The 18134-nt window shown below is 44.0% G+C and overlaps 2 protein-coding genes across 2 annotated transcripts in view; both read right to left on the bottom strand.

Annotated features, from left to right (window-relative positions):
• The window catches only part of ptprq (protein tyrosine phosphatase receptor type Q), a gene marked incomplete at its 5' end in the record, with an annotated part of 81953 nt that extends 72902 nt beyond the window's left edge, over window positions 1-9051 (bottom strand). The window contains 8 exons of the mRNA XM_084059582.1: window positions 990-1283; window positions 2239-2550; window positions 3876-4256; window positions 4920-5100; window positions 6066-6286; window positions 7546-7830; window positions 8581-8725; window positions 9010-9051. Of these exons, the coding sequence (XP_083915708.1) occupies window positions 990-1283; window positions 2239-2550; window positions 3876-4256; window positions 4920-5100; window positions 6066-6286; window positions 7546-7830; window positions 8581-8725; window positions 9010-9051 (1861 nt within the window). The remainder of the gene's footprint in view (window positions 1-989; window positions 1284-2238; window positions 2551-3875; window positions 4257-4919; window positions 5101-6065; window positions 6287-7545; window positions 7831-8580; window positions 8726-9009) is intronic.
• Window positions 9052-11644: 2593 nt separating this feature from the next.
• The window catches only part of otogl (otogelin-like), a gene marked incomplete at its 3' end in the record, with an annotated part of 63177 nt that continues 56687 nt past the window's right edge, over window positions 11645-18134 (bottom strand). Inside the window, exons 52-58 of the mRNA XM_084059581.1 lie at window positions 17806-17984; window positions 16472-16576; window positions 16028-16147; window positions 14913-14958; window positions 13945-14016; window positions 12193-12272; window positions 11645-11845 (exon numbers count right to left, since the gene is read on the bottom strand). Coding sequence (XP_083915707.1) covers window positions 11645-11845; window positions 12193-12272; window positions 13945-14016; window positions 14913-14958; window positions 16028-16147; window positions 16472-16576; window positions 17806-17984 — 803 coding nt within the window. The remainder of the gene's footprint in view (window positions 11846-12192; window positions 12273-13944; window positions 14017-14912; window positions 14959-16027; window positions 16148-16471; window positions 16577-17805; window positions 17985-18134) is intronic.

Genomic DNA, 18134 nt, shown 5'->3' with positions numbered 1-18134 from the left:
GCAAAGTTAAGATCTGTAGCGTACAGTATAACACAATACAGTTGCTGTACATTGCCATGTATCTGTTTCTGTCAGATTACTGCATGACTATATAGTGATTTGATTGAAAATGCTAACTGGCTATCCAAGGCTAATGGCACTGCATTCACACAGACCAATTACAGTTGAACTAAAAATGTCTGTGATCAAATTGCTTAGCCATGCAGTCTCAAGGGCTGATCACCTCAGTAGTTCCAGACCACAAATTAAGTGAACGGTCCAATGCCTTAACCACTATAGATGCAAATATGTATAGTTCTTACATAAGAAACCCCCCCCCCCCCCTATTTTATATAATCTGCATATTGTATGTACTGTACTGTATACAGCCTGGCACCTTTCTAGACCTCTGACCACTCAAAGCCCTTCAATGTATGCCACCCATTTACTGCAAAGTAGTAACTAAAGCTGTCAAATAAGTACAGTGGAGTAAAAAGTACAATATTTGCCTCTGAGATGTAGTGGAGTAGAAGTAAAAGTATTGAAAATTAGAATACTCCAGTAAAGTAAAACTACCTCAAAATTGTACTAAGTATAGTACTAGTAAATGTACTTAGTTACTTCCCACCACTGCTCGGGACAATGTGGTGGAAGGAGAGCAGTGTGTGCCCCCAGGCAGTGACACATATGGCACAAGTGCAGTGGCTTTAGAAAGCATTGATCAGATCACACACATGCATTTTATTTTAAACATGTGCCTGCAATGCAGTGAGAACACTGATGTGAATACAAACAACATTTTCAGTAGTCATTTACTTCTGCGGTCCAGATTTTCACTACTCAATCAATAAATAAATGCACCTGTGTGTGGAATCAATGTGTGGTTCAGCAGCTAATTATGAATGGGACCACCTTGGATGCATTTAACATTTGAGGCAGAGCTTATTTAAGTTATTAATTATGAATTAAATATTATTATCTATTTGCCGATTATGCTAATATTGACGCACCTGTGGTGTAAACGATGGCGGTCTCCTGACTCCTGTCTTGTCTTCTCACTGAGACCACTCCCACCTGGTAGGTCTGACCTGGAGTGAGCGCGCCCAGAGCCACACATACCGACTCATTGGCCCAGAGTGCAATAGAACTGGACTCGTTTATCCATAATGCAGTTGGTCTGGGGCCGTTTATTGGATGGGATGTGAGGTAATAGCCCTCTGGAGGGTCGTCCAGTGGACTGCTCCAGCACACCGTTGGGTTTTCTCCTGCGCTACGCATTGCCAGTCCGCTAGGGGCCCTCACCCCTAATACACAACAAAACACAGCAGTCATTATCTTCAGTTCAGTGGACCGGAGTCAAATACAGCAGCATTTGCACAAATTAAAGGCATTTTCAATTCAGAGTATTGGGGACAATAGGAATTGTGCCACTTAACCGCTTAAATCCTAAAGGATCCTATATATGGTCCCAGGGATGTCACAGGCTCTCAGAAGGTGGGGGGGGTGGACTTTCGGTGGACTATACCCCTGACTTTACACTTTGGCTATTCAAAAATAACAGATCTACAAGCTCATAGCGCGGCACCGAGTGCCGCGCTATGAGCTTGTAGATCTGCTTTTTTTGAAAAAGCGCGAAAAACATTTGTAACTGTCAAATGTACCGTAAACTAATTCTGTATTTTCAAAATGTTGCGTTTTTTGGGCAGATTTTGTTAGTTTTTTTTGTGTTTTGGTTACTTTATTTCGGTTTTAGGGTTAGGGTTAGGTTATTTAATTCTTATTTTTGCCTGATTTTACCGATTTATTATCAAAAAATATATATATATTTTTTTTTTTTTTCAAAAAGTGGGGGGTATGAAATCACGGATCTGTGAGAGTGGGCGTGACGCCCCTGTATGGTCCACTCCTTTTTTCCTCTACACCAAAACTCGAAAATAGCCAATCTGCAAGGTCACAATGGTCACAGAGCTTGTAGATCTGACTTGAACAAAATGTTTGGCCTAGAATAGGGACATTAGGGCATTAGGGTTCATGTGGTTAACCTGTTAATCGCAAAATGACTTATTATTTTCAAATATACTGTGGTGATTCAAGAACCACTCTTCCGACTGACTTCACACTTGGTGGGTGTATTGCTGAGGACTCAAGGGAACTGCAGTATTGAGTGTGAGAGATTTACCAAACAGGCATTGCACTAGTATGAGTAACACACAAACACCATGAAGCACAAACGCACACGACACACGCATTAAGACTTACCAGTGCGCACTATCAGATGCTTCTGTTCACAGCTCTCAACCCCATGCTCAGTGACTGAGTATACTCCAACCCTGTACTTCCTGTATGACTCCAGACCTCCAATCACGGCAGCGTACGTCTGCAGTCCACCCATCACAGATGACCTGGAGATGTTGGCCATTCCAGAAATCCACTCCTGTCCCAAATCCATGTCCATATAGTGCACCACATAGCTCCATGTTTTGGCGTGGCTTGATTCCGGAAGCATCCAGTGAACTGTAATCTGACTGACTGTGATGGAACCAACAGTGACGTTTCCTGGTGCAGTAGGCCCTATGACAGAATGGGCATAAACATGTCACAATATTGGCGGGTGATGATATTGATATAGAGATTTTTTTATCACCTGGCCAGGCCCAAGGCTGGATAGCAAGTTGTATCAGCCTTGGTTACATCATCTCAGGCAAAGACGAATGCCTGTGCGATAAATTGTTTATCATGTACCCATACTGTAGTCTTATTTATCATCCAGTGTGTCCTCAGCCATGACTTCTACCACACCATATGCAGCAACTGTGTTTGATGTTTGATTTTCAGCCATGTTTTCTCTTAGTTTTTTTTACTTGTTGAGTTCGCTCAGCACGCATGGCACATTAGCTTGCGCTGATTGGTTAGCTAGCTGACTGAGCCCTAGGGCTGATAGCTGTTATCACCCCCTCTGTGCTTTTAGCATTCCCTTCATCCAGGGCGAATAAAGGTTGGGTATGTGATAAAACATGATATTTATAGATCCAACATCAATATGTCTGGACTTCAGGGGTTCAAACTGTATGTTTATTTAAACACTGTTTATTAGAACTGATCTGAAATGTTTGTTTGTCACCTGGTCTTTCCTCTGCAGTACTGGCACCCTCTGAATCTGAATTGTAACTGCCGAAACAGAGTAGGGCTAGTCCATTTGGTTTAAGAAGGGGTGGAACGTGCCAAGTACTGTAGAGGAGGAGGGGTGTTTGACAATGTTAATGAGCAAAGTATTTCTATGTCTTTTTTAAGTAAATGCAAACCCAAATGGTGTTTAGTTTAAAGTACAACATCTATTTATGTGGTAGGTTATTTATTCATCAGATAGTTGTACGCTTGTAGATAAGCTAATTTTGAGGTTAATTGTTTCTGTGCTTGTGGTAGGATCCACTCCCTATTTAAGGGAGGCTGCAAGTGACAGTCAGTTAGTTGAACTTGGCAAGCAAAGCGTTATCAGCTGTGAGGCAGAGCTGACAGGGCCCTAAGTTAAGGGATAGCCTTGTTGTGCAGTCACTGTATGGTTTGTTGTCTTTAGTTGTGCTTTAAGTAATTCTATAATTTTTGTAAGTCTATTTTTCCATGTCTTTTCACTATCTACCTGCTGCAAATGGACTGTTTTCCGGAGGTGTGAGAGAAATAAAACTCAACGATCTGCAAATTCTGAACTTGTTCATTTTTTGGAGCCTTGGCCCCTTGGTCAATCTTTACAAAGTGTATATCCAGATAAACCCACTCATGTTGCTGTTATGTATACAGTACATACAGTAATACAGTGCACAGTAATTAATTGCACTTGATACACTCAAGGATTTTACCATATACTCTGTGTGTGTGTGTGTGTGTGTGTGAGGACTCACTGGTAAACGCGGTGTGAGTTCGCCCCAGGCTCCAGGACGAGCCATCAGAGTGAGATGCTCTAAGGGAGAATGAGTAGGCACTCCCGGGGGACAGACCTGCCAAAGTCACCCCTCGGGATGACAAGGACACTGGCACATGCACCAGTCTGTTTATGCTTCCTCGCCCCCACATCACCTCTCCCCTGTCAACTCTCCTGTTTCCCCCGTCCTCCTCCTCTCTGGGTCCAGGTTCATCTTTCGCCTCCTCTTGATACTGGAGTACAACCTGAGGTGCAGGATGTTGACCAGAGGTCAACGCTGTGAGGTCACCCCAGCGAAGCTCCACCTCACGCTCTGTCACCTGCCCCAGGTCCAAAGAGAAGGAGGCAGGGACCATAGGGACTATGGGCCGACAGAGAGAGAAAGAGGGAGATAGTACATTTCCAAAATTCCCCCAAATTCCGGAGCATAACTTCTCTTGGGAATTTTACCGTTATTAGACCCTGTGTTTTTGGTTGTTTATTTGTTTTTTTACATGGCTGCTCGCATTTATGTGTATTTGTTACGAACATTGTGAGGTGAAATGTACTGAAATAACAGGATCATAGATAACACGGCATATATATCTGTACAATACTGACACGTCCTAGATGTTATGTGCTGTTAATTATCAACTCCTTTGGGGAAATGTTTGCCACTGTACATATTGCACATGAAATTTGTATTCTGCATTTAGCCATCCTAATTATTAGGAATAGTGGGCGCTATTACAGCGCCTGAGAAGCAGTTAGGGGCTGTATTCCCCAAGGCTCTTTTTTCCTGAGAGCAACGTATGTTTTTAATTATTTGCAATGGGAGTGCCCCATATCTACAGTATGCTATGCTAGAAGCGCCAGCTGCATGACATGGCTGGTATAGCTGAGTGTCTCTACCCACTCAGCTATACCAGCCCCTCACTCAGCTATGGCTGTGTTTACACACCAAGACTGCCTTCCTCTGTCTCTCAAACAACTGTTCATGAGTCACAGAATAGGGTAATAAATGTGTATTGAACCGTTTATTTACTGTGGTACTGGCAGATGAAGGGTAAAGGAATGTGACAGAAGAATGGAGTGAGGAAGTATCCTGGTCCTGTTGCATTTTTCTGCAGGGCAAAACAATCTGTCTGATTGGCTGGCAGTGATGATGTCTCAGAGTCGGTCAGGTTGTAGGCGGAGCCATCAGACCAGCGGGGTTGACCCTCATCCTATGAGACGAGTAGAAGGGATATAGTAACCACACACACACACACACGCACACGCACACGCACACGCACACGCACACGCACACACACACGTGTGCACGCACGCACGCACGCACACACGCACGCACACACACACACACGCACACACCAAACGTTGAAGCTGCTATAATCTTATACCAACACCACATTTAAGGAGTGACTGCTGTCTCTCAGGTTTCTCTGTTTATAAATTAAACTCTGTTATGCCAGCACATCTACTGAAACTGCCATTAGTGGTCATTTAGTGGTCGGTGTACATTACACACACACTTTACTTTAATTAAAATGTGTCCACAGTGAGAGAGGGTGTTTTTCATGAACCACTTAAGCCCTACATACCTCATCGTATGACGACTGGGCGATCTAATGAAATGCCCAAAATAGGGATGTCAGGTTGAAAGTGGTTACAAGAGAAGTGTGCTGCTGACAGCCTCCTGAACAAGGTATTCTGATTGTGCAGAATCCGTGGTTTACTAATCATATACTGTAGCACATTAGAAAAATACTTTCTCATACACGCCTACAAATTTTGCAAAATCTTTGTTCTATTTAAAAACTATTTTTTTACATATAAAGTGCAGTATATCACAATTCATAGCATGATCTTTAGTCGAAAAAAATCCCAATATTTTATAAATATTCCCAAATTCACACTAGCCTAGCATTTCATGGACCACTGTTACACATCAAAATCCAGTCTTTTCTGGGGGTCCCTGGCACAAAACATTTTCAGATGGGGGTCCGCTGCCAAATACAGCCTACCATTTTGGGGGTCTTTGACATGAAAACGTTTGAGAACTACTGATTTAGACATTTTGTAGAAGGGCCTCAGGTGTTAAAGGGTTAAAGATGGACCCTGACCTTCACAGGTCTATCTTTACATTCTCGGTGTTAAACGAACACCAGGTTTAACATGTGCATTTAGTTACCTGTCTGTCATTGAGTCCTGTCCACAGGAGCAGCAGCAGTGTATTATGGCTGAGCAGGTAAGAGGACACAAAGCGCATCTCTTCCTGGGTCTTTAGGTCGGTCAGGTGACTTCCTGTCGCCAGGGCTCCGCAGCGGCGCTGGGCGTTGCCCCAGGCCAGGCCGCTCCGGCTCACACTGTAGCACGTTCTCTCATGGGCCAGCCAGCCAATGGGACACTGAGCTGGGGACAGAGATGGTTAACTATTCACAGTTGACAGACTACGTCAAAAGGTTGTGTTCAGTCGCGGTAGTGCATAGGCCTGTGCATTTGTGTGACTGTGTATGCGGATGTGTGTATTGTATTGTGCTCTTTGATATATTCACTTGTGGTCAGTCAGTGATGTTGAGGCATTTGTTCGTATATATCACTGCGTAGATATTAGTCTGGAATCTCTGTGTGGACCCTGCATTTCCGTGGGGCAAATTAAAAAAATGCCTCTGGTGATAAACCCGCCCCATATTTGCATACTGGGCCCTGATTGGTCGCTCACAACTTCGGAGGGAGAGAAATCCAATCTCTATTGAGAGGGGCCAGACCTAATCTGCCACGGGCAATTTCTTTTTTGCAATGGCAGATTCGTCTGGAACCAGGCTGTATACGTATGCACTGTGTGTGTGTGTGTGTGTGTGTGTGTGTGTGTGTGTGTGTGTGTGTGTGTGTGTGTGTGTGTGTGTGTGTGTGTGTGTGTGTGTGTGTGTGTGTGTGTGTGTGTGTGTGTGTGTGTGTGTGTGTGTGTGTATGTAACAATGCTCTGCTTTACATGCACTTTGTAACTGGCTGTTTTCCCATTATCTAATCTCTCAAGAACAGATTCCGACCTGCGGTGGAATCTGTCGGAGCGGTTCGTCCTAACCAGTGCGCATTGGATACAAGTGGGCGTGCCTTCAGATCAGGAAGTGGGCCGCGCTTTACCCAATCAAATGTAGTGGGCGGGATTCACGTGTCCATCCACCATGATCCACCCTCCCCCCTCGAAACTAGCCGAAACTAATTTAACAATAGCGTCCTCGGAGCGGACAAAACCACGGAAAGATATTCACATTTTAAATTACTCTTTCATCATAGAAACAAGTGGGCTTATAACCAAAACCATCCATGTTCTCTGGGAGAAGTGGTGTTAGTGTTCCGTGTAGAAATATTGTTAGTGGGAATGAAAACATGGTCGCACCAACCGGAAGTGATGCGCTATAGGCAGACATGAAACCGGTGTTTCCCTGCGCTCTAGTCTAACATTATACTCCTGCCAGACTCCACAGAATATCAGAAAAGCAGAGGTCGCTGTTTTTCATTTTCTGTGGGGTCTGGCTACGCGAGACTACCCTTTATCTGACTGTACTGGCAGTGTTTATGTCCTTTGTACATCTTGTACATCTGTTTATGTGGACATAAATAAATATTTCAAATGTGTGTGTGTGTGTGTGTGTGCATGCGTTTCGTACCCGTTTCCGTGCGTATGCTGAGTCTTTGCTTTAAGGTCACATTAAGGTGTGTGAGAGTTGTGGTCGCCACAATGCTGGCCTTGAAGCGCGTTCCAGGCTGAAGATCTCTCAGCGTGACCTGGGAAGGTGTCTGTGTCGGGTTCAGATGGAACGTGTGTGAGACAGACAGTGTGTGAGTGTTGTATAGACTGAGTGTAAAGAGGCTCTGTCCTGGCTGATCTGTCCACGTGAGGAGAGCGGTGGTGGTTGTACTCTCTATGTGGAGGGAGGCGAGAGGGAGCGGATCTGGAGAGGAGAGGAGAACATAAAGAGACAAAACAATGTTGAAAAAAGAGGAGGGGAAAGCAGAGAATCGGAGAGGTCAAGAGAAGATCGAAGAGGGGAATATAACCCATTCAATCTGGGAACGCATATCTATCATTTTAGTTTTCTTTGGCTATTAAAGAATAGCAGATACAGTATATAAAGCTCATAGCGCGACACCAAGTGCCACGCTATGAGCTTGTATATCTGCTATTTTTCAATAGCCAAATAAATCCTGAAAATTCTTGAAAATGTGTGCAAATCTTTGAATATATATATATTTTTAAAGCAAACATTGTAACCCAAATCATTGCTTCTGGGGGTCCCTCGAACAAAAATATTTTACAAATGTTCGCTTTAAAAATATATATATATTCAAAGATTTGCACAAATGTTCACGATTTTTCAAAGATATCAGATCTACAAGCTCATAGCGCGGCACTCATGAGCTTTTATATCTGCTATTTTTGAATAGACAAAGAAATCTAAAATGACAGAGATGTGTTCCCGGATTGAACGTCATAAATAAAAACAATTGATGCAAAAAAAGATAGAAGAGGTGATGTGTGGGTGGCAAGAAAGAGGTGAGAAGAGAAGACAGGAGAGGAGATCAAATTATGTCAGTCGACACCATGAACAACTTTGAAAAGCCCCGATCAAATGTGCCATTTTTCCATGTCATCTTTCACCACAGGAGCACGCAGTGTTCAGGGCAAGAGGTCACGGACTCACTGAAGTGAAAGGCCTTTGCCTCCAGCGTGGCGTCATTTATATTGGCTCTCAGTGTGATGTGATACCCCCCCGGGTCTTCAACCAATCGCAGAAACACCTTGCAGACCGGGGAGCATGCGGAGTGATCAATGAGATCCACCAACACCTGCAGAGAGGGCGTGAGAACGTGACCCGAAAAGTAGAGAGTGGAAAGTGGAAAGAAAGCAGAGAATAAAACACTAACATGGACCCTGTGTTAGTTTATCCATTTGTGAACTCTGAGAATGCACAAATGGAACCAAATGGAACCTTCCGGGTCCATTTGGTTACATTTGTACACGGCACAGAGTTAAATGAACACTGAGAATTTTGCTCTCTAGCAATGACAAAAATAGTCTCTCTCTGCCATTATCTTGTTTGTGGTTGCTGGATATAGACTGTTATTCTCACCATATGGTTGCTTGCAGTCCTGCAGATGACAGTGTAGCTCATTGTATCTTGTTTATGGGGGAAAGGCTGGAACACAAGTTCCACTAGAACAGGCTCTGAACGCTGGTCACAGGTCAATACAACCACCTGAGGAGCAGTGAGGTTAATAAATAATGTGTTTAGTTTGTTTAGTTATAGTTAGTTAGTCAACATAGTTATTTCAACAGCCTTGAAAACCAAACAGCCTGGCATGTACATGTACGTCAAGACGTAAGAAAATACATATATAAGTTAAAAAGGTTGCGGGGTGAAAGTTTATAGTTATTTAATTATTCGTGCCAATGAAGAAAACTAAAGCAGTTCAGTGGACTGAAGGAACTTGATTATTTCTTACCTGGCATAAACTGGCAAGTAACCAAACACGCGTTGTTCCACCCATAGGAAATGTTGTGGGGTCACTTCATGTCACCAAACGGACACAGACCAAATGCCACTCACAGGGGAAGAAACTACAAATTATGGAAGCGTACTGTGGCATTGTAGGGAAAACAAAATCACTGAGCTGCGCGTAAACATCGCTGGTGGAAAGTCCCGTTGTTTTCGAGTGATGCACAGCAGAGCTTCAGAAGCATGTGGTCTGGAGTCTGAACAATGTTTTCTTTTTTTTAGAAGAAAAAAGATTTGAAACAGAGATCACTGCTGATCAGTCACTGTTGGTAATGGTGTAACTAGATTGTTTAAACGGTGTCTGTCTGCAGCGTTGAGATGATACAGTGGAAGAAGACATCTGCTTGTCGAGCAACTCCCGGTTTACGCAGAACACTCGACTTTGAATTTAGCGCTCCTCTCGGGCCGCGTTCAAGTGGCAGTGAAGCACCTTTACCCGAAGCAGAGGGTGAAGTGGAGAAGCACTGCTTTTGTCATCAGAAGAAACGTGAGTGAGAGGGAGGGAATAAGAGAGAGAGAGAGAGAGAGAGAGAGAGAGAGAGAGAGAGAGAGAGAGAGAAGAAACTTGGATTTGGGCAGAGAGAAGTAGGAGTGAATGTTGAGAGGAGAGAGGGATGAGAGAGAGGAAGAGAGAGGAATTGTGAGCATGCGTTCAGCCTAATTTGTTCTGGCTCAGCCGCCTGTTCCCCTTTGTTGGGATAAGAGCAGGTCACCATGACAACCTGGGCACACAGCCACTCCAGAGCCGGGCTCCTGAGGAGAGGAGAGGTGGGGAGACTGGAGATGCGGGTTCAGGGAGAGAGGGGCATGTCTGAGGGGAGATGAGAAAGGGCTTTAGGGGGAAATATTGAAATGTGCTCAGCTGGCAATGCCACCACACCCATTGCACATACAGTGACAGACTGTAATGAACCAGATGGGCATTGTTTTGATCTTCCCTACCCTGTGTAACGAGTATGTGCATTATGGGTTCCAAATTAAGACAGTGGACTCGAGTGTGCGTTTTTTTATAGAGAGGATATTGTGTGTGTGTTCGTGTGTGACTGTGTGTGTGTGTGTGTGTGTGTGCTGCCGGGTTTGGAAGTGGGGTGTGGTGGAACCGCTGGCCCATGTTTGTGGAATGAGAGGAATGTGAGAAGGGAGAAATGATTGACAGACAGGGGGCTGACACCAATGAGAGAGGCCCTGTTATTGAACGGTGACTCCCCCACACAGTAATAACCCAGCGGAGGTGAAATACAAACACACGTCAGCACTGCAAACGCTGTATCAGGAACGTGCTTTGGTGTGTTTGTGTGCGTGTGTAGAATAGAACAGAATACTTAATATACGTGTGTGTGTGTGTGTGTGTGTGTGTGTGTGTGTGTGTGTGTGTGTGTGTTTGTGTGTAAAATAGAGTACTTAGTTAGATTATACACGAGTGTGTGTGCGTGCATGTGTGCGTGTGCATGTGTGTTTGTGTAGGGGAGGTGAAACAGGAAAGAGGGTGAGAGGAGACCCAGCAGGTTAGGGGCCACATAGAGTGTCCTGTCATAGTGGAAAGCCCTGTATATTGCAATACACCAGCAACTGTAGCCACACACAGAATTACACCATAGAGTGAGTTTATTAGCCTATCTCATTTCCAAATACAGATCCTGCAACAAAAAAAATAAAATAAAAAGGCGAATAATCACATTAGTAACGGATTCAACTTCCCTAAGGGAAGGCGGCCTTACACAAAATATTTTTTTGTTTTGTACAAAAGCTATGTTGTTCTGCTAGGACAAACCAAATTGAATATACATTATTCCACGCAACAGCAGATACGTATATGACAACAATAATGCAACAATGGCCTCAACTGCTGTAACAAGATGTTTAAATGGTTTATAATACATTACAATAGTAAAAGCTAATGGCGTCGCAGTGTTCAAAAAGCACTAGGAAGCTGACTGGGCTGTCATAGCGCTTCTGGAAGAGATAATACAAACTAAAGTGCAGATGTACCTAAAACAGCTTCCCTCACGTATGTCTCTTTGTTACCCAGTTACAACTATAACCCCTGTGCTGTGAAATGTACTAGAGCAACACAGGAACAATGGAACATGGCTGTTTTTCATGCTTAACCAAAAGTACTGTACAATCCTGATGCCCCCCGCCCCACCCCCATTCTCTCTACATTTATACAACCAAAATCTCTCTCATTCTCTCGTTCTGGAACTTCCTATTAGTTCCACTGGCAGGAACAGTCCAGGGGCTCTTGGAAGTTGTAGTCCACTAACGTGGAGTTGCGTGAGCAGTACAGTGTGACTGTGCGCGTTTGCAGTCCGCTCTCTCGGCAGCACTTACAGAACCTGGCGTGACTGTTGATGTTGAAGTTGAATATGGTTGCCGATGGACATTTGCCATCGCAGGAATAAACCGTTACCTGCAAAGAAGGGAGAGCGTGTTTCACTACAGAAGAAGATAAGATACTGATTGGAGGCATTTTTATATAGATAAGACTAGGCAAGGTTAGAGAAGAGAAAAGGAAAGGAGCAGAGAAAGGAAAATAACTAGGATAAGACAGAACTTTAATGATCCTCAAAGGAAAACGATTAAGTACACAGACAAATACGGTATGATGTCATTGGAAAACCAGAGAAATACTTTAAAACAATAGGGTAGGAGGCGTCATCTCAACAGAAAGACTTTGACTGGATCTCATACTCCTCTACCAATGAGCATCATGATCCCATCCTAAGCCCCGCCTCCCCGCTCTGTATCTCTCCTCACCGGTGCATTGCTCCTGCAGTCGTCTTTTCGAATGGTTGTGCGGATGGCCACCCGCTTGCATGTTTTACCATCCTCTTTGCCTACATACACGTACACACAGAGGAAGACTCAGATGTGGGAATACAACTCCACACATTTAGCAGGACCACCCACAGAACAGCACTTTATTAATATATGACTACAACAACTACAAGGCACGGATTGGAGCTTCAAATACTACTTGACTCGGTGGCTTACCTGGTAGCAGTGCTTAGCTAATAACCAAAACCTCCCATGATCGAATCGCGCCGTTGGTGCGATTATTTTCTTCTCTCTCCGCACAGTTTTTGTGAGGTTAGGGTTAGGGTTAGGATTATTTTTGTGAGGTTAGGTTTAGGCATAGTTTTGTCAACATGTGACGTCGCCATGGCGTCGCGTCATGTCAAAACTTGACGTTTCAGGGCTACTGAGAGCGGCAAAATCTGACGCCTTGGGAGTGAGAACGGGTTGTGTGAGGACATCATTCAACAGCATCAACATTTTAGGGACAGCAATTTTATAAATGCCATTTTTAACCATTTGTAACCCTAACCCTGAGGCCGAAAGTAAGCCTACGGTAACTCCATGAAACAACTATTTCTTTTGGGGGTACCAGGAAAATTGTCCTCACAAATTATATTTCTAAAATATTAAAAATAGTAATACTAATACTATACTAAAGTACACACACACACACACACACACAAGCACGCACACACACATGTGCGTACATGCACACACTTACTTTGATGATTTGCCATAGAGTGCTGTCACTCACACAGCGAAAGGCCTTTTGAGCAGGGCTCTTTGTTACCCAGCAGTAGGGGCTCGCTGTGACTGACAGCTGGGTGACTGGGGGTGCAGTTCTCACACCAGAGAGCTGGCTCAGCTATTGGCTACTGACCTACACTTGACCTTACTTCTTTAACCAATGAGAGCTTGAGAAAGGGAGGATGTGGACGACTGGAATCTGAACAGAATAATGTGAATATTACGTATGTGACTGGGAATATTCTCCATTCCCACATTCCAAACATTTCATATTTGATATCTGCTGCTAAGTGAGGTCTCGGGGTACAGTACCCTGCCTTATTTCTTATTTCATTTTTTGACACACCTCATTTGTTTTGTTGACATTTATTATTTTTATGATAATCTATGTTATTTATCTATCTTACAACTGCAATTCGCGGAAGCTTGTATGGAAAATAATTTCACCCATTATTCTTTTACACCTGTAAACTTGTGATGTGACAATATATGGCTGGTTAAATACTTTTACTAGACTGTACGTGTGAGATTCATGCTTTTTCCACGTTGATCAGGTATATGAATTATGGTGAATTATGGATTAAAACACACAAGTGATGCAGAGACAAAGATGTAACACACATGCATGGCTGGATGGATGGATGCATGCACTCAAGTCACATGCACATGCACACGCACACAAACAAACACAAACAAACACACACACACACACACACACACACACACACACACACACACACACACACACACACACACACACACACACACACACACACACACACACGCACACACGCACACGCACACACACACAGCTAAACAGTAAAGGTGAGCATTATACATTGACATAATATTCATTGACTGAGTGAGTGAGTGAGTGAGTCACTCTGTGAGCAAGTCGATGAATATTAAGAGTTGCAGACAGGTGTGAGAGACATGGTGAATGGTAGAAGTGAATGATGGTACCTGTGTCACAGTTAGTACTACCAGTGGGAGTTACAGGGTTAACGGTAAATGGTAAGTAGCCCACTCCAGAACCTGCGGGCAGCATCAGGACCGCAGCCGGCCGGTTATGAAAGGAATGTCAGGAGAACACACACACAGATGGTTACGTTTGGATTTAGCACACACAGTTTTTAGGTCACACACACATGCACACAGACACGCACACACAAAATGGAAATCAATGCATGCACGCGGACTCAACTTTTCTCCGGGACGCTCCGAGCGGCCAGACAAAACGGTTGCGTCATGTGACGTGAAGGACTACAGACAGCAGCTCAGCGGGGGCCAACTCTAACCCCTGCACCATCTCACATTGTCATTGGTCAAATGCTCACCGTGGGGAGGTTTCGCTGCGAAAGCAGGCAAGCGGGCAGGGCTGCGATGCCGCGTCCACAGAGAGAGAGAAAGTGTCATGTTTAAATGTTTATTAGAGAGATTTAAAAAGGGATAATTCACACCCAACTTGCAAATGTCGTTACCCTAGGTATCATTTTGTACAGTGGACACCTGAAGAGCAGTCTACAGACCATCACCTTCAAAGCAGCAGTTCAGGAGGTTATGTATTAACTTAGTATGAACTATTAAATGCTGAATACAATCACATGTTTAACCTTCTATTTATATCTTTTTTTTATCATTTCATTAGAGTAATGCACCAAGGAAGACTTGTGTCTGCTCTACAGTGGCTCTCCAGTACGTTGATTGAAGATCTGGCGGGGCGGGGGTACAAAGTTTGCAGCAAGGGATTCTGGGGAACTGTAGTGATTAGGCCCAAAAACAACAAGTTTAACTCCACCCTCTACAACAGGCCACACCCCCAACCACTCAGCCAATAAGCCCATCCACTGCCAGGCAACAAGGCGCTCACCCCCTCTGATTGGCAGCTTGAAAGCATTATGAGAAGCAGGTTAAGACTGTTGGTGACTCACATGTCTTGCAGCAGCCATCCACATACCGCTGGACCACACCCCCATTCTGGAACAGCACAGGATGAGACGGGAGTTAATGGGCAAAAAAGATAGCAATTATTTTTGTATGCATTTTAACCCTTTAAGACCTGAGGCGATTCTTTAAAAAAATCAGTTTTTGGAAAAAAATCTAAAAAAATTTTTTTTCAAGATTTTTCAAAAATAGCAGATATACAAGCTTGTAGCGCGGCACTCGGTGCCGCGCTATGAGCTTGTATATCTGCTATTTTTGAATAGCCAAAGACATCTAAAGTGACACAGATGCGTTCCAGGTGTCAATGGGTTTAATCATCCTGATTAATCGAGATAATGTAATCATCCTGATTTAGAGGGATGTTTAGTCATTCTGACATATCAGGGTATATTAATTGAAAACACTACTTTTTTATCTACCTCCACATCTGTCTACAGTTACCTATGACATCAATCACTCAATGATTCGATCTTCATCAATGCGTGACTGGTTCTGATTCAGCAATAGCACGTTCCCCACTTTATGTATTGTTTTATCATATTGACTTCTTCCCTTCTATCGGATCTACACCATATAACAGATTATGAAAAAGTCAATTCAATGAGCTCAGAATATAAAAGAACATTCCTTTTTGGTACAAAATGTACTATCTTTGCTACTGTTTTTAAATCTCTTTCGGCAGACGTTTCTGTCTGGCGCTGCCTTTAATTGAGTTTTTTTTTTCTTTTTCTTCTGCACTGTAACTTTATCTGTTATCTATTTACTTCTTTTGTTTTATCTAATGTCATTGTATAATTTAGTTTTCTTTGCTTGATGTTCTGCGTAAACATTGCCTTGTTGTTGAAATGTGCTATACAAATAAAACTGCCTTGCCTTGACTTACCATAACCTTCCATTCTCACACTTAATTTATGACACTTGTTTTGCTGTTGTCCTAAGTAGAATATGACCAATTAGAGCGACCCACAGATATCAAAGGCCTTGGACGTGCAAAATGTGTTAACAAGATTCTGACTGTGATTACTGTGACCACCATGCTATACTTAGAGAGTTTGTTTGAATTTAAAGTAGCACATTTGTCCCTGTTGTCAGAGGTCCTGACCTGAATACATTCCGTGTCGTTGAAGGGAGGACAGATCACCCCTGACGCCAGGACCACGGCTCCCACTGCTGTCTCCATGCAGTCGTAACGCGTGCAGTTGTCTACCCAGGAACTCCCTGACTACACACACAGGCACATTTTCAATTGCTTTGATTTATTTTGTTATGCATGTCATGCCCACGTTAATAACTCCCTGCCTACACACATGGACACATGCATGCACACATGCATGCTCACACACGCACACACATACAGCACACACACATGCACACAGGAACATTTTAAACCGTTTTTATTTACTGTGTTACGCCCAAATGAATAACTCCCTGCCTACACACACACACACGCACACGCACACGCACACATATAGTACACACATGCACACCGGACTGGTGTGGATCTGAGCAGTGAAACAGTTCCAAGATGCAAATTTTCCTTCCTTACAGCAAAGACCTCTGTGGTTCCGTTGTCATCGGTGAAAGAACAGGAGACGTTTTTACAGGCGCCGCAGCACACCTGGGGATCCGACGACACAACGTACACCTGGTGCTGCAGAGACGGAGCGGGAGACAGAGGGGAAAGGAGAAGACGAATGAAATTGCATCGGGGAAGGATGGAGGTGGAATAAGAAAATGTGACCTGCACTCTTGAAACCAGCTGTCGCAAAAATGCAGTGTGAGCGGATTTGTCTGCAACAGCTGTTTTGGATAAATGACAGCCAGGTTCACTCCAAAAAGTCAGTGTTCACTCCAAAAACAACATTTGAAAGTTACACATCCCCCGCCAAGATAAATGCACGCGATTTCTGTTGCTGCTGCCAGGGTTTTCCGAACCTTTTTAAGTAGTCACAGAATATTTATCTCCAGTATGATCGATCCCCTGATGGTTGCTAATCGGTTACATGTCGCCTTTCCGACATGTCGCCTTTCCGACGTTAACTAACCCTATACCTAACCCTAACCCTAACCGCACACGGAAGCCACTAGTCGGAGTAGTGAGATGTCGGAATGCAGACATTACTAGCCTCGCGTGGCCAGACAATATCACACGACACACTGCGTGGATATTAGTCTGGTCCCTATCAACGGTAGATTATTTTCCAAGGGGCGGTTACAAAAAGATCCAAACGGACTCTATTGGTTAGACCTAAACCAATCAGAGCAGTGCTTCCTTGTGATAAGCCCGCCCACATTTGGATACTGGGCCCTGGTTGGTTCCGCACAACTGCGGAGGGAGAGAAATGAAATCTCTATGGAGGGGGGCCAGATTGACGTAGATCTACGTTATTGGCAGGGAATGTGTTAAGCCATATTGTATACTATAAAAACAATTGAAACATTATTGAAATAGCTGATCTACTAGCTCACAATGTGTCACATTGCGACGCATTGCGAGGGTATGCATATCACAAAAATCAGGCCATCGTCTATCTGTAATAGTCACAATGTGGGTGAATGAGATGAGAACAAAATGATGAAAGTTTTCTCCTCGTAATAAATGTTTCTGGTTTCCGGCTCTGTTGAGAATACATACTGTACTGAACCACACTTCTGGGTGCAGGGGACAGAGAATACATACTGAACCACACTTCTGGGTGCAGGGGACAGAGAATACATACTGAACCACACTTCTGGGTGCAGGGGACAGAGAATACATACTGAACCACACTTCTGGGTGCAGGGGACAGAGAATACATACTGAACCACACTTCTGGGTGCAGGGGACAGAGAATACATACTGAACCACACTTCTGGGTGCAGGCAATAGAGAATACATACTGAACCACACTTCTGGGTGCAGTTGACAGAGGAGATGTCCATGGCATAGAAACCTGTGGCTGTGTCTCTGCTCTGCAGGCAGAGCACGGTGTAACACAGCTCTCCTTCAAAGTACTGAATCAGGGACTGGCCTGGGTTCAGCACCGTCACGCCCTGGAAGACACACACCTCCAACTTCTCTACAAACACACACGCATGCACACACGCACACGCACGCACACGCACACGCACACGCACACGCACACACACACACACACACACACACACACACACACACACACGGAAGCTCATCATTTGTGCCTCTGCAGTGGAACACAGTAAAATCCTCA

This window comes from Gymnoscopelus microlampas, assembly GCF_963454915.1.
Source record: "Gymnoscopelus microlampas genome assembly, chromosome: 6".
Taxonomy (NCBI): domain Eukaryota; kingdom Metazoa; phylum Chordata; class Actinopteri; order Myctophiformes; family Myctophidae; genus Gymnoscopelus; species Gymnoscopelus microlampas.
The sequence above is the reverse complement of the archived record's forward strand: the minus strand, read 5'-3'. Positions and strand labels throughout refer to the sequence as shown.